This window comes from Perissodus microlepis, chromosome 11 (genome assembly GCF_051167445.1).
Source record: "Perissodus microlepis isolate ML-2025 ecotype Zambia chromosome 11, ASM5116744v1, whole genome shotgun sequence".
Taxonomy (NCBI): Eukaryota; Metazoa; Chordata; class Actinopteri; order Cichliformes; family Cichlidae; genus Perissodus; species Perissodus microlepis.
In genome coordinates this window covers 31579968-31601602 of record NC_140471.1, presented here as the reverse complement: position 1 = coordinate 31601602, position 21635 = coordinate 31579968, and the positions used below count along the sequence as shown (strand labels likewise).

General features: G+C 38.1%; 1 protein-coding gene across 1 annotated transcript in view; it reads right to left on the bottom strand.

Moving 5' to 3' along the window:
• The window catches only part of crppa (CDP-L-ribitol pyrophosphorylase A), a 52674-nt gene that overhangs the window by 26203 nt on the left and 4836 nt on the right, over positions 1–21635 (bottom strand). The window contains exons 3-6 of the mRNA XM_084944126.1: positions 18289–18438; positions 9890–9994; positions 8596–8641; positions 6527–6624 (exon numbers count right to left, since the gene is read on the bottom strand). Of these exons, the coding sequence (XP_084800252.1) occupies positions 6527–6624; positions 8596–8641; positions 9890–9994; positions 18289–18438 (399 nt within the window). The remainder of the gene's footprint in view (positions 1–6526; positions 6625–8595; positions 8642–9889; positions 9995–18288; positions 18439–21635) is intronic.

Here is a 21635-nt window from a genome sequence, read left to right as displayed (position 1 = left end):
TATATATATATATATAAATATACATATATATATATATATATATACACATACACATACACACAACTAGCTGAGATGCACCGTGTATTCTGACACCTTTCTATCAGAACCAATTTCAGCAATTTGAGCTACAGTATCTAGTCTGTTCGATCAGACCACATGCTTCCCTTCCGATATGCATCAGTGAGCCTTGGCTGCCCATGATCCTGTCACTGGTTCACCACTATTCCTTTAAACAACAAGATGGTGACCTCAGAACTGCTCAGTTCCAAGATTTAAAAGAGGAATCCAACTTTTATGAATAAAACGGACTCCATCTTTTACAAAGCTTTTACTTTGTAACATTATTGACTGGTTATTTTTACTGACTTTATGATACTTATGTCCAATTCTTACATAATTTTTTGTGTAAGAATAATACATTATTTATTATTTGTCTCATATGTCCAAAGTGACTTGTATCACATACTCTTATCATTTTCTTTTCTTAAACAAAGTTTATGTGCTTAAAGTCCAGATTCCAGCATGAAAGGTAATTATTATATCAGACACAGGTACTTTATTACATATTTAAGCTTGTGTTTGCATCAAGATGAAACATTAACAACAGCTGCAAGCTACAAATACTGCTGACAGTATGAATATGGTACGTTTCTTAAAGCTACCAGACACTTTGGCCCTAAAATATATTCAAAGATCAATCATCTAGTCTAAAAAAACAACTTGTTGGCAAATTGCAAGCAAAGCTTAGAACCCATTATTTAAAACTATCTGTGGCTGACAGCCAAAAAAAGCACATTTGCTGGTACACTGTCTGTCCAATCATACTACTTGTTTTCTGTCTAAATGGCAAATTCTCTTGAGTTGAAAGTAATTATCAAAAACCTTCACTAAGCTCATATGGATCTGAAGATTGCCTTTGATGTGCACAGCATATAAAAATAACAACATGTGTCAAGATTAAATGATACCAGGGAGAAGAAAGAGGAGATAATTTGATTTGAAAAAAAAAATTTTTAATGTGTTTTTTCCTCCCATAAAACATCTACTTGTCTGTGTCTGTCTTTGTTTCGATTTTACTCCAATCAAATACTGAAAATGTGTTTTTAATAAAACAAGAATTGTCGGGTATTTAATGACACTGTTCAATGCAGAGTAATTTTCTTGGAAGAGGTTAAGGTTTTTATCACAATGTTAACTTTTTTCAGTGTATTTAGATGTGGTCACTTGAAGGAACCAAACACTGGATATACTAGACACAAAAATATTTGCATTTGTTTCATATTTAGTAAAGTAGGTTAACCTCCTAGGACCTGGTGTCCACATATGTGGACATCACATTTTGGGTTGTCTAGACCAAAATACAAAATTTTGCTCTACAAGGGCCTGATGTCCACTTACGAGGACATTATACTGCCACTGTTCTATCAAAATTTAAAACGAACATCCTCATATGTGGATCTAATTTTTCTCAGAAACAAAAATCAGGTAAAAAAAAAAAAAAAAATGTAATTCTTTGCTTTTACATTCATCAGGTCCCAATCAGCCCAAATAGCAAAGAGAAATTAAAAATGCATGCCATGAAAGAGTTTGGGTCTTAGGAGGTTAAACAAAGGCATGTGTGCACTGCATATCATGTCAATGACAGTATTAAGTATTTATAATGATAAAACCGCTACATTGTTTGGCCAAAATAACCACACTAGTGTTCACCAATCCAATGTCACAAACGTGGGTAAATGTTAGTATGGAAAACAATATCTGGGAATTAAAGAGCAAGTGCTTCTATTAAGGTTTTAGAAATATTCACACTTTGGTGGTGGTACGGTATTTTTAGGAGTTAACATGAGAGAATCTTCTTTTATATATTTTTTTAGAAATTTAAAAAGGAATATTTCACTCCACAACTGAATGCACATAATTGTCCTGTGTCCTTCAATAAATCATATATACTGTATGCAGACTGTTTTGGTATGAGCTACCCAGTTTTGCATCTGTAGAGATATCAATCCTTTTCCTGAATTTAATTTTGAAAAACTCAGCAACAATGTCTCTTTTCAGAGCTCGAGGCTCATAAAAATCTGAACATTGCAATGAGCAAGTTCATGGGAGAATTATTTTTCATACTACCTACAGCCACCAAAGCTAGATAAGACTGTGGCTCAGGTGTGGGGTACACTGCAAGTGTTTACATTCTATCACACCGTCACAACCACAAGCTTCTCGTCATGGTTGGGTGCACGCTTCATTCTTCACTCTTTGGTTTCCACATGAGATTACTCACATCAAGGTTTACCACAAGGTACCACTGAGCTCCATTATATTTAAGAGATGCTCAGTTTTGGACATCTCTACAGCCAGTAAAACTGGGCAACTAACACTTAAAACAAATCTAGAAAGACAGATAGCACCACAGGCCGGTGGAAAATCAGTAAATGTGATTTTGAGGTGAACCGGCCCTTTAAACTGCATCAAATTGATCGCTTAGATAATATCCTGCTGAAAGAATCCCTAATCATATTTTTACTTGCACGGTCTTTGTCTCTTGCGCACACATGCTGCCAAATCATCCACCTGCACACACATATCCCACTTATCCCTGTATTAGATTCAGGCAATGGCACTGGGACAAAGCTAATTCTTCATCTTCCGCTTCTTCCACTTGCCTTTCATCTCCCCCATTTTTCTTCCTCCCTGACATACTCCCTGAAAAGGATGTATCTGGTTCCGAACACGTGTGCTGGAAAAAAACACAGCCTCACCGGCCACCTAAGTACAGACTGGAATAGCTCTAATCAGCCGATCCAAGGAGGACAACATGACCCCAAATCCATCTCTGGGGCTCATTCCAGCACCAGACAGCAAGATCCGCTCGTTCTGACACCAGCTAAGGAGGGACTTGGAGCAAGTTTAAAGGAGGATGAACAGTTTGGATCGCTGACAAATATGGAATCATGACTTGCAGCTTGCTGTGCCACTGCACTCCATTGTCTGCAGTAATGCCCAGCAAATATCTATACCACATCAAAAAATACAGGAAAAACATTACTAAACATGATGCCATGTGTGGGAATCTCAACTCTAATGTATAGATGTGTAATAACAGATGGATGTGAAATTTCAGTGTATAATAAACACTATGAAAATACATTTGATGTAAATACACACGATTCATAGTGTAAGAGAAATGATGAGTCAACTCTTCTTCTTCAACTGCTTAAAGCACGCATGGATTATTTTATCCTAAAAAAATACTATTTTTTTCATTCTCAGCTGCTGCAACTCCAACAAAGTGGGATTGTAGAGCCATAATTATTTGCTTATGTGGCAGAGATGGAAATCATCTCAAACCCTGCGATATAATACAAATACAGTACTTCACTCATGATACAATATAATTGGGATTTTTAACATTCTGTGATATTCGAGTATTGAAAAAACACATATTTCTACTTGTCAATATCCGTTTTATCCAATAAGATACATTTATTTCACTTCAGTTATTTTTTTGCTACAAAATGATATTGTGAACCATATCAGTCTGATATCAGTGTGTGTCTGAAAGAGGTAAAGCTGGCAATTACCTGCAGCCTGTTTATGATAATATTGCAATTAATTGTGATACATTTTTGAAAGTCACAAATTTGTTGTGGTCTAGTCCAATCATCTTTCTCCTGGCCTTCTTCAGCTCAATCAGCATTCACACTGTGTACTTAAAATCTCACTGCGCATCTGTCATTATCCTTTGCAGACAATTTTGTGCAAACCCACTTAATCCCTATCAGTGCCTGTCATCACGCAGGCTCCATTCATGCCTCTATCTTCATCTCCACCACCAGCGTCTACATTCTGGAGTGTCCTGCCCTAATCCAATCACTGCTGGGGGTGCATTTTGCCAAGATGGGCCATCAGAGTCAAATTACCAAATACCTCTAAATTCTGTACATCAATAAGTCATGTTCACTTCTTTTTAATGATCTCTCCTTATTGAACTATTACATTTGCCCTCAGCACCCGTTTTGCTCTATAGTTATGTAACCAGAATACCATATTATATTTTACAAGTATTCATACTTTTTAAAATTATACTTTTTTTCCATCTTTCTCTCGATTTAAACAAAATATATTTTATACTAAATTCTTTGTAGATTTGGAATCATAGATTATTTTGGTTTCATGTAATTGAATGTTGTAAATTTGTTTGTGTATTGGGAATGTTGAAAATTAGGGTTGAAAATTAGCAGCAGCTCTAAACTGTGCAGAAACGAATGACCGCACATCAGTTTCATGCTCAAAACTGGAATATGTGAAAGTGCATTGCCTCTTTTAAATAAATAAATGAATTGAAACCTACTTTGCTGCATCAATTTTTCCCGCAACACTATTTTGTGCTATATTAACAAAAAAGACAAGGTATGGTACGCAGACAATGTAGACTATTTTTAAATTGAGTTAATTAACTCTTGCTTGCTAAGAAGACATTTACATTTCTAATTTATTAGGCAACAATGATTTGTTTTCAAATCAACAGTCGTCCATTGCAATTGTTAATTTAACGTGTTTGTTGGGATCAAATAAGTCAGCTACTTAAACTGACCACTTTGTTAGGTATATCTGTTCAATTGTTTGTTCAATTGTTCAATTTTATTGGGTGACATATCTAGTCATCCAATAAAATGGAAGCCAGTCGGTGTAGTCAGTTCAATAAAACATGTGGACATGGTCAAATCGGCCCACCAAAGTTCAAATTGAGCTTGAATCTGGCATAGCTGATGGTATCAGAGGGGCTACCCTGAGTATCTGAGAAACAGTTGATCTACTGGGATTTTCCTACAGATCCATCTCTAGAGAAGATGGTCAGAAAAAAAAACACTTCTCTGGATAAAAATACAATATTGAGGTCAGAAGTCAGAGGAGAATGACCAGACTACTTCAAGCTAATGGGAAGGCAACAGTAACTCAAATAACCACTCATTACAACCGAGGCATCCAAAATATCATTTGTGAAGCAATTGGATTAAAGCAGCAGAAGACCACACCAGGTGGGACTTCTGTCAGCTAAGAGCAGAAAACTTCTAATAATCGAAGAATGGAAAAACACTGTGTTCTAGTGGTAGGGTCAGGGTCAGAATTTGATGTAAACAGCATGAAAGCATGGATCTATCCTCAATTGGATCAACAGCTCAGGCATAGGGATATTTTCTAAGTATAATTTGTGTCCCTTAGTTCCACCTGAGCACTGTTTAAATGACACAGCTGAGCATTGTTGCTGTCCGTGTCCATCCCTTTATGACCAAGGTGTACCCATCCTGATGGTTGCTTCCAGCAGAATAATGGACAAAGCTCAAAAAGTCTCCAACTGGTTTCTTGAACATGACAATAAGTTCTCTGTACTCAAATGGTCTCCACAGTCACCAGATCTCAGTGGTGGAGAAGCAGTTTCTCATTAGTAATGTGAAGCTGACAAATAATTTGCATTACTGTCAGACCTGCCGACAGACCAATAACAGTCATCAGTGGCTACATGCAGACAACACATCCCGATAATTAATAATAAATAGGTTACTGTTTATAGGCAAGAAAAAGCAGCGAACAACAGACGATAAAGTTCGAAATATTTGGCTTTTTTTAACAGTTAGCTAAAGCTAATCAACTTTTTACTTTTCATCCCTGAATATCACTGCTGGGAAAGACCAGCAATAAGTTGAGCTCACCGTCAAAGTCTTCAAAAATTCATCTGAACTCATTGAATTGTTTCGTACAATAAACAAACTAAAATTGTTTTATGCTCATTTGCAAACTATGCCTATTAGTACAACACCTCCTGGCTGTTTAAAATGTTTAAAATGGTTGACTGTAGGTTTATTACAGTTGTTTCCTACTGGATATCTCTCTAACTGGATACTAAGAACAGTTTATTTTTGATTAAAAGTAATTTGCCACATTTGTTTATTTGCCTTCTTTTCAAAATCCAGGTTGTTTGAGTTACCTGTTACGTGGCTTCCTCTAAGGAAACCCAACGGTTGTTGAGGTAAGAGGAGAGTAATTCATATTTGGAGCCTCTATGTGGTCTATGCTGTCAGATGTCCCAGACTGTCACTCTTTTCTGTTTTGCATATGGACACGTTACTCATTGTCTATCAGGAACAATTTTACAAATTAAATAAAGGATGTTTGCTATATGGACTGAAGGCAATGTGGGAATTTGATGTGCCCACAAAGTGACTACAAGTTAAGGAGAAGGGGCATCTGCTCTCCTGCGTGCAGAGTCAGAGGAGGAGGCTGGGGCTGAGGGGAGGAAAGTTGCAGGGTGTGGAAGTCCCAGACAGGCTCCATTAGAGGTGTGACCACAAATGGCAAGTTTCACCACTGGGCTACCCAAGTGGAGCTCGCATAGAGTTTATGGGGAGATTTGAGGTATATGACAGGAGACGGATAGAGGAAAACATAATGGTAAACTGGTGAGGCTCTTCAGTTTTGTTGTCATCACAAACAACACTTGAATTAGCTGTTACTGCCCCGTTCGTACCATATCCAGAGCTCCAACAGCCTTCCGAAGAGCATCTGCCAGGTTCACAGCTTCTGCCAATCCACCTGTGATAACGCATGCTGATCGTGATAAAGTCTCTGAAAGAGAAGACGTGTGATTTTAAAAACTCCTCCACATAAACAAAAAATGGCAAAACTCTGAACGACAAATAAACCAATCTTGTCACATTACAAGAGGTACACTTGAAAAATTAACATGACTGCACCACAACCTGGCTTGCCTGGAAAATAATTAGGATTTGAGATTGAATATAAATTATCAAAACAGCATTGACTTAATAGTAGCTACAAAAAAACGATCGGTACAGTTATCAGTGATGTGTAGTAAAATATACATCACTGATCATTTTTTCTCTAGAGTTATTTCTGTAAATTTACATCTTTGTTGTCAAAGCTACGTTTTTGTGTGGGAAAACGTAGCTTATAGACACCCAGACCCTCAGCTACCCTCCATCACCCACCGGACATGGATAAGCAGCAGTTACAAATAGGCGGCAGTCAGAGAGAGACTCGCCCCCAGCTTTTGGCCATTCCTGTGGGGAAATGTGGACTGACAAGCAAATCGATAGCTTTAGGTTTCACAATCAAACAAGTCTTCACTACAACAAACCAAGCCCTCACGTTTGCAGGTATTGCACCAATTTCTCATCTCCTTCCCTCATTTGTAAAGAAAAGCAGAAGATACCTGAAATCCTCTACTTGAGTGGTCTGAATCAAACTGCACTAAAATAAGGTAGGATCCATACACTTTGCCATAGTTTCAAAACAAGAAAATAAACTTACTCAAAGTCAAAGTTCTTTCCTCAGTATGAAAATGAAAGATACACTTGCAAACTTGTTCTACTCTAAAAGTTTATCAGGAGAGGCGAGCACCAAATGTAATACATAGCTAATTATGACATTACACGCTGACACAATACTACGCTTCTTCAGCTGACACTTTATGTTTGGTAGTAATATGCAGTGCTCCCTTATTCGCAAGGGTCTGCCACCCCGGGGCAAACAACATATTACTTATATTGCACACTCAAAATGCTAAAAAATAGCTATAAAAATAGCACTGTAGACAAAGCCTGATTCCTACTTTTCATAGTTATGACAATTAATTTATAGAAAAAAGTATTTGTGAAGTTTTATTATTTTTCCTGAATTCATTAAAGTTAAAGCTAACAAATACTGAACAGCAGCAAGTCCAACATGACTACCTCAATTTGACTTTTATCTTAATTTTAGTGATGGCAAACAGCGTCACCTACTGTGTTGTGGGCCCTTTGAGGATTCAAAGTAGGACTACAAATCAAACTTAAAAGTTCATAGATAAAAATAACACAATTTCACTGTGACATTCATCCCATTGCACACTACTGCTGCAGCAAAACAAAGTAAGACTAACTATATTGTTGTTATTTGAAAGCCTTCTGTAGAGTAGCCATAAATGTTCAAACAAACACACACACACTCTGTGGTGGCTCTATGCAATCACACAGAAATGCAAACACAAATTGAAACTCTCTTCTGTTTCTTGTACTGACAGATATGAGAAGTTTTTTTCCACGTCCTTTCTAAAAATCAAACAATGAATTCATTCACTTCAGAGGCTCTGAGAATAATCACTTATGTCATCATCAAACAGGTACTTGTTGGTCCAGGTGCTGGCGGGGTGAAATATAGTGCAGTGTTTATTTCCATTTCTCTGATTATGATAGTCTCCCTTGTTCTGACTTGCTTTCTATAGTACTCACTGTGTAAATCCACAGTGTTCATCCCAGGCTAAACAATACTACAAAGAATTTCTTCCTTTGAAAACAATAGCCTATTTTAAATCAATGTCACCTATTCACAACTCCAGACCACACAAAAAGAATGTAGACACTCCTACACTGCTTATTTCTGACCATTTAACCTGTGTGAGAAGACCTAGTGGAAACAACCATTCATGTCTACCTGTCAACATACACATTTTATATAAGTAAGAGGATGAAAAACTATTGTACTTTGTACTGTACATACAGGAAGTTCTATGAAAGCATATCCACAAAAGAAACTCACCTTTGATAATGGACTCTGCGGCAGCCAAATCCCATTTGTAGGTCACCTGGAAGACAAAATAACTTGGGTTTATCCAGTCAGTTTACCCAAATGAGAGAAAGGAACATTTTATTTATGGAGATCTGTGCATATTGTTTCAGTTTTATGTGCAGAGATTTTCAGATATCTGCTCCCAGAAACTCGCTGGAATCTTATCTGTGAGCTACACTGACAATTGAGCTGATTATGTTGCTTTTTTCTCAGATTATTAGAAATATTCTCTGATAAAATTAATGTGTTCATCAAATACAAAACAATAGCTGCTGAGTTATTTCAGTGTGAAACACAAATAAAGATTTTGGTTTCACTAGAAATTCATTGAAAAGCTGTTGATATATTTCAAGCTACGCCAAAGTAGTGAATGAATAGACAGACAGACAGACTGAGACTAACATTAATAAAGCCATACATGTGTTTTTCCAAAAACAACAACAAGCCGTTTAGCTTCAATCAATGATTTGGACCTCAGATTTGGACTTTCCTCCAGTTTCTGCTCATTGTTTTTATGTCATGATGCACTTTCACATCTCTAAAGATTATTCAAATGAGACAATATGATAGTAACTCTGTAACTTCCAGTGGAATAAACAGCATTTTAAGTATTTAGAAAATTAATTTGACTGAAGAAGATAGCACTTCTGTTAGTTTGCCATAGAATATGTTCCTACTTTGAAAGTAAAACTGAGGTGCTCAAACAACACCACAAATGTATCCCTTGTGCAAAAACAATATCATCTGAGACTACACTCTGTTTTGTAATGCATTATCTCACAGTTTCATAACACATGTATGATTCTTGATTTAGTTTTTGACTCCATAAATATTCAAACTACCTGCTAAAAAAAGGGTTAGCGATCCATCGTAACTCTGACTCAGTGGGTCACTGTTGTGCTGCTTTGAGCACCGCAAAGTAAATTCAACCTGTTATAATGGAGCAGAGCCTTCAGCATGTAAAACCAAATTGCCTTCATATCAAGTTAACATTACGTCTAACTAAAAAAACATGCGTCATTAAGAATGGATCACACAGAAAACTGAGAAGAAAACGTTAATACAGTAGTTAGCCTAATTTCTATATGCTTATCCTGGATGTCACAGTCAATTTATTAGTGTTTCCTTTTTTGCCAGCACCCACAAACTTTCAATTCATGATTTATCTTTACTCATTTGATAAATCAGTGGCGTGTAGTTGTGCTAGCCAAAATGTCACAAAATCCTCGATCCCAAACCCAAAGCAGGCCCCTGGTGAGCTCACCTTCCACAGTGTTGGCGGACCCTCAATGAGCCTGGCATTGGTGCCACAGTACTGCAGAGCCAGATGGAGACACTCTGTGCCGAACTCGAAGTCTGACTCACTGCACTGCAGAGGGGACACAAGAGAGAGCAGATGCTGTGGACAGTCGCTGACACCAGTGTATTTCCATCAAACTCAGCGGAATGAAGGTACGTGCTGTTGTTCCACCACAGCGTATGCTCTGCTTCACATAAAATATATTCTTACTAACAGATTTGTACAAAAGTTTGAAAATGTTCTGTTTTGTAATCCTCCTTTTACCACAATCTGAGTTGAGTAACAGGACGATTACTCATATTTAAAGAGCCAGTAAAGGACAAGCAGAAACCTCAGGGTTGAAAAATGAATCCAACACATAAATGTCAAAAACTGCAATTCCTCCAGCTGGACACTTGAGGCTGCCTGACTCAGTTCCCATAAACTACCAGGTTAAAATGCCCAACTTCAGAGGAGAAATAAGCAGGTTTACAGGTAGGTATGGGTAGCTTCCTACTTCATAACATTTCATTAAGAATATTTCAGTGAGTAAATTATAACTCACCAGTCTGAATGTTGTTAAGGTCTCTACTTTTGTTAGATAAGGGTGTGGACCACTTTGATTAACAGTCGTACCCACAACTCTCAGCCTGTGTTTGTGGTGCTGGGGCCTTTTGAAGCTTTCTTAATTGAATTAATATAGTGTGCTTTGAAGTAGAGAGCATCCAAATAGTATGTGCTCGAATTTTGCACCAATTAGCAGGTACTGCCAGCAGCAAAATATGGTCATCTCTACCTTAAAAAAAACCCACGGCATTGTTAAAACACACACTTATCCAGTCCTTTGATGAAGTCATCATGGCTACATCCATCTTTTAGACATAATCTATAGTAGAGGGGCTAAAAATATTAGATTCATGCCTTTGTTGTGAAATCTCAGACAGTGACTGCCAAAACCAGCTAATATCAGAATTATACCAGACAAGAGCCATTTTCAAGCAGTCTTTGTGAAAAGCAGCCCATGCAGAAAGCAAACAGCATTACTTTTCTTCATTGATCCAATCTTCAATACCTACAGTAAAACAAATGCTGCCTAAATCAACACAAAAAGCTTGAAGAACAACCACTGAGTGGCTTAATTAATCACTTGTTGTATTGTTTGGAGTTTTAAATCATATGTGCTGCCAGAGAGAAATATCTTGTCTTGGGACATCAAAAACAAATCCAAACTGTTTATCCTCTGAGGAACGTGAAGAATTAATTAACTCAGTAAGAAAATTTGATTTTTGGCTTCTACTATTGTTCCCAGTATTTGTGGACATGTGGTCATTATACCTTGAGATGCTTGTCCATGGCCTATGGGGAACCTAAACTTGATTATACCAATTACCAAAATCATAATAAACAACCCCCTGGAGACATTTCATTTCCAACCCAAATTTCCTAGAGATTTAACATGTAGTTGTTGAGAAAGTTCATTGTGCACCAAATTCTTAAACTAGCGAACTAAATGATGACTTCTATGATTTCTACGCTAAGCAGAAGCACCAAATGTGAAACAGTTCTCATAGATACTTCTTGCGTTGACTCTTTTTATTGGTTTGAAAGATTTTAGTTAACTTAGTGCACCTGTGTTTAAGAATTATCTTACATTTTTATTACTAAAAGACTTCAGGTACAATCTAATTTATTATGTACTGCTGGTATGATGTGCAAATTGCCAAATAAGGTACTTCTTTCCTCTGGGCGCTCCTCAGATAAGTCGGCTTTGTGCAACACAGGTTAGACTTTCAGCTGAAAAGATTTCCATATCTGGAGCCTTTTATTTCACTCTCCATACTGTGACAATGTTTACACAGTAAAGGTTTCATAAAACAAAGCTGCCGTCACCACATTTTTCAACGGATGCTTCACAGGACGTTGTTTTCTTTGGCTAATGCGCTCTTGGAATTGTAGCCCTCTTATCTTTCTGAAATAAGATTTAAAATGTGCAACACTGGTTTCATCAGGTTCATAAGACATTTTCCCACATTGTTGTGGGAGATGTGATATGTTTTATTTGGTGCTGAAGATGTGGTGTACAGAGGTTTTAAAGGAGCTTTTTTTGGTTATTTTGTCAAGGTTAAAAGGTTAGCAGGTTTTCGTCTGAAAGAAATTCCTATAACAATAAATAAATTGTTAAAGGAATGGCCAAAATTGTATGTCTCACAACTGTATCTTTTTTACACTGCAGTGTAAGGTGGATCTTAAAAGTAACCTAGTGAATCGGGTTTTTTGGTTTAAGTTTTATAGTTTAGGTTTTTTTTTGTTTGCAATTCAACTTAGCTTCCAGAGAGATTTTGCCTCTTTCAGTTTAGTTTTCATTGTTTCAAAAGACTTTAGCTTTAGTTTTACTCTTATATGTTACAGCGTGAGTTTTAGTTTAGGTTGGAGTATACGCTACATGGACAAAAGCATTGGCCATCTACACATTACACCTACAGAAGCTGCTTGACAATGGAAACCCATGCCTTGAAGGTCCCTGCACACAGTTTTATGCTGATGTTAATACCAGTGTAGGATAGGATCTCTGCAATTACAGTGTCACCAGAGTCTTTTATTCCCTGTATGCTTCAGCACTCAGTCACTCTGTAACTCTATGTGGTCTGTCACTTCACTTACACAATATATTACAGTACCACACTCAGATTTCATGAACTCTGTAGACCAGTGGTTCCCAAACTTTTTTTGCTAGGCCCCCCTTGGTTTTACAATAAAAATGTTCGCGCCCCCTCAGCACCTAAACACCCACCACCCGCACAAACACATCATCCAACCACACGCACCCATATTTTGTTTTCAAACTCCATTGCGGTTTATTTCACACCTCAACCATTTAGTAAACAATTAAGCAGATACAAGTAAACTGCAATAAATTAGAGGTAGTAATAAAATACATTACTAACTCTTTTACAATACGTCCATGCCTACATGGGTATTTTTAAAAACGCAGCTGTTTCTGTGCGTTTGGGTCTTTCGTCCACACATAAACGGCGTTTCGAATCACTGAAAACTGAGATTTTTTTAAAACTCCTTTTTTGCGTTTACGTGTGGACGAGGAATACAGACTTCGTCACGCAACGTCAAAGGTATGTGCCTTTTTTCACGTCACGCTGTGTGCCACGTTGTGCGCCACGTTATTGTTTACATGAGATGAATTGCAGAATGGCAGATAGAGACAAAATACTGTTACTGTTAATCTGACTATCTGCAGGTTTTATATACACACGCAGTTACTGTCCCTCCATTTAGAAAGGCAGAGGCGTCACGGTGCGATTATTTTATGTGTAGTTGTTTTTTTCCTGTGTAATAATATTCAACATCAATACAAAAAATGCTTCTCTGTGCAAAATGGGTTCAAAAACATAAACAACTGTGGGATACTGTTAGTCCGTGATTTAAACCGGGGGGGATCAGCCTGATACTATTTGTATCCCACTGTAACTTTACTGTATAAAGAGCTAACATCTCCAAAATGTCAGGAGTAGTGAGTCATTACAACAAGTGTTTGTGAACTAAAAATCAAGAATGTGGGATACTGTTTGTCAGTGATTTGGAGAGCCCAGCGCTGCTCCCGATGAAGGGAAAACCAATTCTGCAGGGGAGACCTACCTTGGCAATTGTGCAGGTGAAGCCAAAGGGAAGATATGCTTCACCATATTTTCTAGTATTTGGCTTGGAAGGAAGTTGGTTTGGAAACATATCTGGCATCTCCTGCTTTGTGTTTGTGTGGGAGCCCCGTCAAAAACCTGTCCATTATGCTAGCAGTGTCCAAGCGTTTTGTTTTTTTTTTACTTTTCATACCGCGCCCCCCCTGCAATGGCGGGCCCCACACTTTGGGAACCTCTGCTGTAGACTGACCCATTCTTTCAAAAAGTTTGTAAAGGCAGACTGCATGGCTAGGTGACTGAATGTATACACCTGCAGCAATGGGACTGAAAAGACCTGAATTCAGAGATTAATAGGTGTGCCCCTGTAATTTTGTCCATGTAGTGTAGTTTTCAGGGGCACAATTTAAGTGTCTGAAAACATGGATTACATTAAAAATGACCGACTCACAGTAATGTAAAGGTCACAGTTGCAATAAAGATAATCACTAAAGCCTACTCAGGATGGTTTTCTTGTTTTGACCAAGTAGACCGGGACTAAAACTAAAGTCATTGTCTATACATACATTTAATTTTAATTAGCTATCTTAAGAACTAGGGATGGGTATCGTTTAGGTTTTATCCGATACCGGTGCCAAACCGGTACTTTTGAAACGGTGCCGGTGTTTAAACGGTGCTCAAACCGGTGCTTAAAGAATGGAGAACACAAAATTGGTCCAAAAACCTCTCATGTTCAGCTGTTTTTTTGTAAAAAGATAACAATGTTAGCCTTTTCTGCAGCTAGAGGGCATATATGGTATCACTCTTGGCTGGAAGCAGTGCTTAAACAATGGAAAAAACACAAACTTTGTCCAAAAACCTCTCATGTTTAACTGTTTTCCACTTTTTCTTTGGTCATTTTAGCCTTTTTGGCCAGGGTGAAGGGAGTATCTGCCATCAAACAAGAAGACAGCTGCATGTAACTACGACGGTGTTTGCTAGTTCACCTTACATGCATTAATGTAATAACGTGGTTAGCCTACTCAACGTAAATTACACACGAACAACATTAAGCTACTCACGCAGAGAAGAACGGCTGCTGCTGCCATCATCATCCGTCATCATTTCTGCTACACTGGCAGGGCTAGGGGCCAGGACTCTACTCTTCGTGTTTTTGGGGGATGTTGCTAACTCCGGGTCCGATAACAGGCAACCCACCCGCAGTAGATGCGCTCGGTGTGAGGTCTCGCAGCAAGCTATCAAATACGGCGCATTTTTCGGCTTTAAAAAAAAAACGCTATGCGTCGCCAGGTGTTTCATCGGATTTGAGGTGTTACCTCCTTTGCACAGTATCACCTTAAAGCACTTGTTGCAGGCTGCTGAGTTTGCATATTTTGCTGTGAAGTACAGCCAGACTTTGACCGCTTTGCCTTGGGCATTTTTAATGTGTAGCTCTGCTCTAAAAGAACATACGTACCTGGACCCGCCTACTATCCTCGGAAAAGTAAAATGATTGGCTAGAATTCAAAGTGTATGACATCTCAGGAAAAAAAAGCACCGAAATAAAGCACCGAAATGTGCGCTGCTTTTCGGTCGGGTTACTACCGTTTATGTCAGAACCGGTGCCATGATGGCACCGGATACCGGTACCCATTCCTATTAAGAACACAGTACTGTACTAAGTTTTTATTATTTCAGTTTAAAAAATAAAAAGTTTAGCTTTAATTAGGCAAAAAAGACCTTGGGTTATAGCAAAGAGTTGCTTAAGAATCCAGTAGATACGAACCAACATTAAACAGCACTGAATAACAATATCAACTCCAAGGAAGATACTTCCATATATACTGCTAAATTCTTCACTAACTGTGTCTGCTTGCTGTTTGGGTCGAAGCAGGTAGAGTGCAATGGGTTTATATGAGCTTTTTTTGCTGTCTGTTGCTGGAAACTATGCTGATTAGAGCAATTAGACTAATGTTCTAGTGTTTTTATGTCCTTGTTACTCTGTGTCATTTCCCTCCCTAAACTCATTAGAGTTAATCTTAACAATGAATATTTTATTTGTGCTTTGCTGGCTCCGTTTCTGAAGATCACATGCAAGTTTGGATTGAGGCGATGAGGTTTTCTCTACTACAAAGACAAATTCAGGCTACCTGAGATTATAGCAGGGTAATATTTTATCAAGCTATAAAAGAGAGGGGAGTCTTTTATATCTGGGACCATGGAACTGCAGAGAGAAATTACAGCAGAAATATGCTCTTGGTTTTGTGGTAATTTAACCTTTAGCATTTTCTCCTGGTACAAAGGCTCTTGCTGGGGACTGGATAAAGTGTCCTCCCTTTTGTCTTTTCAGCCCTGAGTTCTTCTGCTTTCAATAGATGTCAAGCTACAAATGAGCAGCTCTAGAGATTTTTCATGTGCATGTCCTAGAGTCTTAACCTGACAGATACCTTACACTTTCCCTTCTTTTGAAAAGTTTGAAAAGGAGGCGAGGGGGACGCAATCTTACTCGACCTCCTTCTCCAGTGTGCCTTGAAAATACTGCAGAAAAGTGAGCTCATATTCTGAGAAGGCCAAAGCCAACAGGCCTCTCGGAGCAATCTGAAGATCCATGTGTGCCAGGAGTAAAAATAACTGCAGACACACGGCACTCCAATTTAAGGCATACTTAACGTCTTAGCTCAAAGTTTGCCGTGCCCTTGAAAAAAGTGGCTATCGGAAGAACCATCTAATGAAGTAAAGGTTGAAATAGCAAACTGGGAGCGTCTGAAAAATAAATAAGGTCAACTTCATCGACTTAAGTTTCACATATCGTTGGCCCACTACGTTTTAGCAATAAACTTCTGCTTTCAGAGAACAATTAACGCATTTACAGTTTACGTCAGCATATAATTCTTTCCATTTTTCAGGTACACATAGTAAAACACCCTATACATGCGAGAACATTAATCTGAATCCACCTAGACGTTCCGTGTAATTTCAGTCCTATGTTACCATTTTTCCAACTTAGCCTTTGTTCACTTTTGTTCCACAAACTAATCTTCTGCACTGTGGCAGAATATAATCGTGTGTGATTTCTTTCCTAGATGCAGATGAGGCCAAGAGAAAGTGATAGCACCCATGCCACAAGCTCTTCAGAGTGAAACCCTGCAGGTTCTGGCATATCAGCTGAACCATGAAGGACTATAAGGTCTGTTATGATGTATGGGAATCATAAAGCCCTTTGTCATCCAACTCATGTAAGTTTTAGTGCATAAATCTCAATCTGTCATTTTAGAAGATTTCCCAGATGGTTTTTAGTAATTATTTGACACCACAAATAAGTCACACATGCCTGCAGGACTTTACCATCTATCCTGTGATGTGTGATTTATACAAAAATTTACTTTTAATTGCATATTTTGGATTACTTTTGAAGTCCTAAGAGGAATTTTTGCAAATTTTGAAGTTGACCTATTTTGTTTTGTCTTTTCTTTCATTCAAGTTTTAGATAATAAGCTCAGCCTGTTTTTCTACACTGAGCTATGTATGATGTCAATGAGAGCAGATATCCCTAATATAGTCATCTCAGGCAACAAGCTCCGACTGCGAGCATAGAAGGACCACTACTTTCTATTTACATGCAGCAGCAAATCAAAAGGAAGTTTCTTAAAAGGTAGGGGAACCCACTGGAAAATCAATGAGGTTGGGCTAAGGAAATTACTATTGTTATTTATAAAGTTTCGACAATTCTGTGGCATCAAGTAATATTTTCTTTGGTTGAAAATACCATTGTACTAACAGCTAAAATTAATCTTTAGCAAAACAGTCTAAGGACCTTGGAAAGAAAAGTGTCTGGACTTCTTTAGATTTCTTGAAGACGTTTCACCTCTCATCCAAGAAGCTTCTTCAGCTCTAAGAGCAATTGGTGGAGAGTCCCAGATTTTAAGCCCTATGGGAGTGTCCCCCAAGAGGGTCATGGACCCCCTATTGATCCTCTACCACACACAAGCCAAGGTCTGAAGATCACAATCAACCAGGGTTGCGGGTGAACCCATTGTGAAGTCTAGCCCCACCCTATCATGTGATTTCCTGAGGTTAACAGGCCCAGGATGTGAGTGGACATTAAGGGGTCTGAGCAGGGATCTCAAAACTGGATTATAGATGGCAGACAGTTGGTGCCATAAACCACCGCCTCTGTTCAAAGATGGTCGTTCACAGTGGACATAGATGGCTTCTTTCACTCTTTCAAACCATATTTCTTCTCTGTCCAAAATGTGAACATTGTGTATGAAGTACAAGGTGGAAAAACAAAGACCAAAACTGAAAGAGATAAACTGTGGTTAAACATCAATATTTAAACTGATGTGTACCCTCAGTCACCTTTGAAAGTGGGGTGAGGAGCCAGCCTTCACAGAAAAGAGCCAAATATGGTGAAAAAGGCACACAGTTACAGACGCTCTGTCCTGAAAGGAATTACAAAACAAACTACAAGAAAAAGAAAAGCTCAAATCCAGCTTGTTTTTCCACCTCCCACACTTGACCAATCAATGTGTGAAGTGGGTGTTACAGAAATGGTTGCACACAGACCTGTGTTTACAGCAAGACTTGACAGCCAAGTATTTCGTTTTTTTCTTTTTGTAAACTGAAATCTTAGCTAAATACAGAATGTCAGGTTTCTTTTTATCGTGCATATAACTGCATCAAACCAGAAAGACCCAAAACAAGATGCCTCAAACAGCCCATTTGTTTGTTAAAGGTACATCAGAGTATAGGTCCTACCCTCTGATAGGCCTGAGAGATGACATCATATGTAAATCCTTGAGGCATCTCGCTGGCTCTGTACTTGGCTCTCTCCAAAGAGTGGTCTAGGGAGCCCTCGGATGTGGTTGCGATCACTGTGGAAACAAGAGGACGGATAGCTCCCGCTGCCTGTTTGGACAAAAGACAAAGCATTTAGGTTAACGTATTTGTGCTCAATAGTTCACAAGGACAGAATGTATAAGAGAAAAAAGAGAACAAGAAAAGCTCTGTAAACAATGAAGTCAGTCCCAAACTATAATTTCATGCTATAAAAGCAGTGTTATCTTGAGCTCTGGAATGTAATTTCACAGTTAGCATGCATATGTATGGAGCATCTCTGCATACATATATACCTGACTGCCATAAAGCTCGCTGTAAAAACTATCACAGATGCTTCTAACAATTTTTAATAGTTTTTGAAGGGAGACTAGAGAAAAAACAAAAAGCCTTTTACGAGAAAGCATACTGGGGAGCACACTGATACATATCTATCAACATATTCATGCAAAAATACACAGAAAAAATTAAAATATCTAGACAGGAAAATCCTCAATAAGACAAGGATCACATTTGCTTCCAAACGCATAAGTAAGGCACAATTAAATCCAAATATTTAAGGTGAATGTCGTGAATAAGTACATTCACATGTACACATATTTATGAAGCGATGATTAGAGTTGGAATGTGCTTGTAGTCATTAGACACACTCAAGGGAACCAAAAATATTCACACAAGGCAGTGTGCAATGAGCTGATGGTGCCACAAATCAGTCTGACCAAATACTGCGTGACTATACAGTTCTACAGAACAGAGAGAGGAACAGACAGAAACACTTAAAAGAGGAAAATCAGAGTTGGTCTATCACATGCAGTTACCTTACGTCAAAGCAAAACTCTATAGTCAGTTAATGTCAACGCTTTAGTATAACTTTTGCCCTTTATGATCAAAGTGTGACCTTTAAAACAATATTACTAAACATGTACATGAATCATGAATTATTACTATACAAGTAGTAAACTGGCCTTCACTTCAGATATTTTTTCATCAAATAATTCTGATAATTTTTCAGCCAAGAGTGAAAATTTCAGGGACAGAACATTTCCTTGATCACATGAGCTGGCAGTTTCACAGTAACAATAAATCCATCGTAACCAGAACAGCCAGAGTACGCACTACACACTCTGCACTTCCTCCCTTGGATATTTAAAATAATAACAACTTCTGAGATAATATTTTCATCTCTCTGTGGCAGATTGAAGACAGACTCCAGGAGTAGGCATTCAGCAAGCCCGTGTGGAAGAAACAAATGAAAGGAAAGCAAACATGTGTTTCTGCATGTTACACACGCTGTTAGAATCAAAATTAATCTGTTACGTTTTAGTAGAGACAGACTTTCTATCATGAGCGTGGACACAGGCAGGATAATGAAGACCAGACCGCCTGCTGTGAATGCACGTCACATAGCACGCATGGACTCTCAGAAACACCACAAATGTTTGACCTGTGTAAAGGAGCACTTGCTTTTTTCATAACCTGTGTGACCTCTCTCAGTTTGGGTTCTTCAATCATGACTCATAATGGAGCTAATCTGTGAGTTTCTTCATTAACGAGGCCGTGGCTTCAGCCTAAATGTTTTCTGCGTGTTACCAGTGACATAAACACCACCGCCAGGAGCAATGGAGCTGTCGGTCTCATAAACAGTTTATGAGAAGATGGATTCATCTGGTTTTAAAGGGGCGAGTGAAAGGTGCTGTCAAAAACACTTTGGTTTTTCTTTGACGGGAGAACTTGAACTTCTTGTATTTTAGTGTGTGGTTAACTTTTTTGTACTCCTCACAGAAAAATAAAACAGCAGGATGTCTGATGTGTTTACACCATGTGCTTTAATTGGCCTTCTCTGGTTTTCTGCTAAAGCACAAGAAAAAATGAAGTATGCACTAAAGTTGCAATTTCATTTAGGTACACTACGCTTTCCAAGCTCCTGTGATGAAAACAGAGGTTTCCTGAATACGTACCAGATTTTTCATGATATGACAATTTCTGAGATTTAAATACACAACTACGCACCAGCAAAGTGAAACTTGCCGAAAGAAATCTGTGTTTTAACTTACTATAAAGATTATTTAATTTATTCTGACTTTATTCTGCCTTTTACAATATATAAATATATATATATATATATATATATATATAATTTTTATTATACAACATTAATATTAACCATATTAACATTGCAGTAATGGAAAGGATTACATTTGAGAAGGTTGGAAGTTGTTTGTTGTGGACGCTGGGATTTGTAATGAGTTATGGGATGTGTCGTTCCTTTACTGTTAAACATAAATATGTCTTTTTTTTAAGTCATAAGTCACCTTGCAGTTGTTTTTTGTTGTTGTTTTGGTTTAAGACTTAGAATTCATAGATTTATAAATGTTTTTATGTTTCAGTGAAGAAAATCAATGGGAAATTCACCTCATTCATTGGGAAATTCAATTAATGGGAAATTCAGCTAGAGCCACTAATAGTCGTTCTTCTTCTAGGTGTGTTGTTTACGACAACAGAGAACACGTTTGTAATGAAAATAATTGTGTATGCTCAGCAAACACTGGGTTTCACCGCAAACCCAGTGTCTGCTGAGCACATAGCAGAAACACCAGTGGTGTCCGATCCTGCCTTCAACCTGCCATCGCTGTTAGATACACTCTGCTGTTTTGTATGCGTTTACAGTCATGTGGTACTTAACCTGCACATCTAATGACATCTGTCCTAATGATGCCACTATTATTCAAATCAAATCAAATCAAAATGTATTTCTATAGCACATAATAATACAACAAAGTTGACCAAAGTGCTTCACAGTCGGTCAGAGCAATAGCATAAGACAGAATACAAAAGAAACAGTTAAAAGGAGGGCAGGAAACAATATGACAATTGTTTGAAACAAAAACTAGCCACGAAATAACATACTAGTTTGAATCAAAAGCCTGACTAAAATAATACGTTTTAAGACGCAATTTAAAAGACTCGGAAGAACGAATATAAGGAGGGAGGTTATTTCAGAGTCTGGGAGCTATGATTGCAAAGGCCCGATCACCTCTGGACTTCAGACGAGACCTCGGTTGCGTCAGGAGCTTTTGATTGGAAGATCTAAGTGCCTTGTTAGGGATATACAAATGAAGGAGTTCGCATAGATAGCTGGGAGCCAAATTGTTTAAAATTTTAAAGGTAAGCAAAAGAATTTTGAAATTGATACGATAATCAACAGGGAGCCAATGTAGGTTGGCTAAAACTGGTGTGACGTGGGCATAATTTCTAGTACCAGTTAAGAG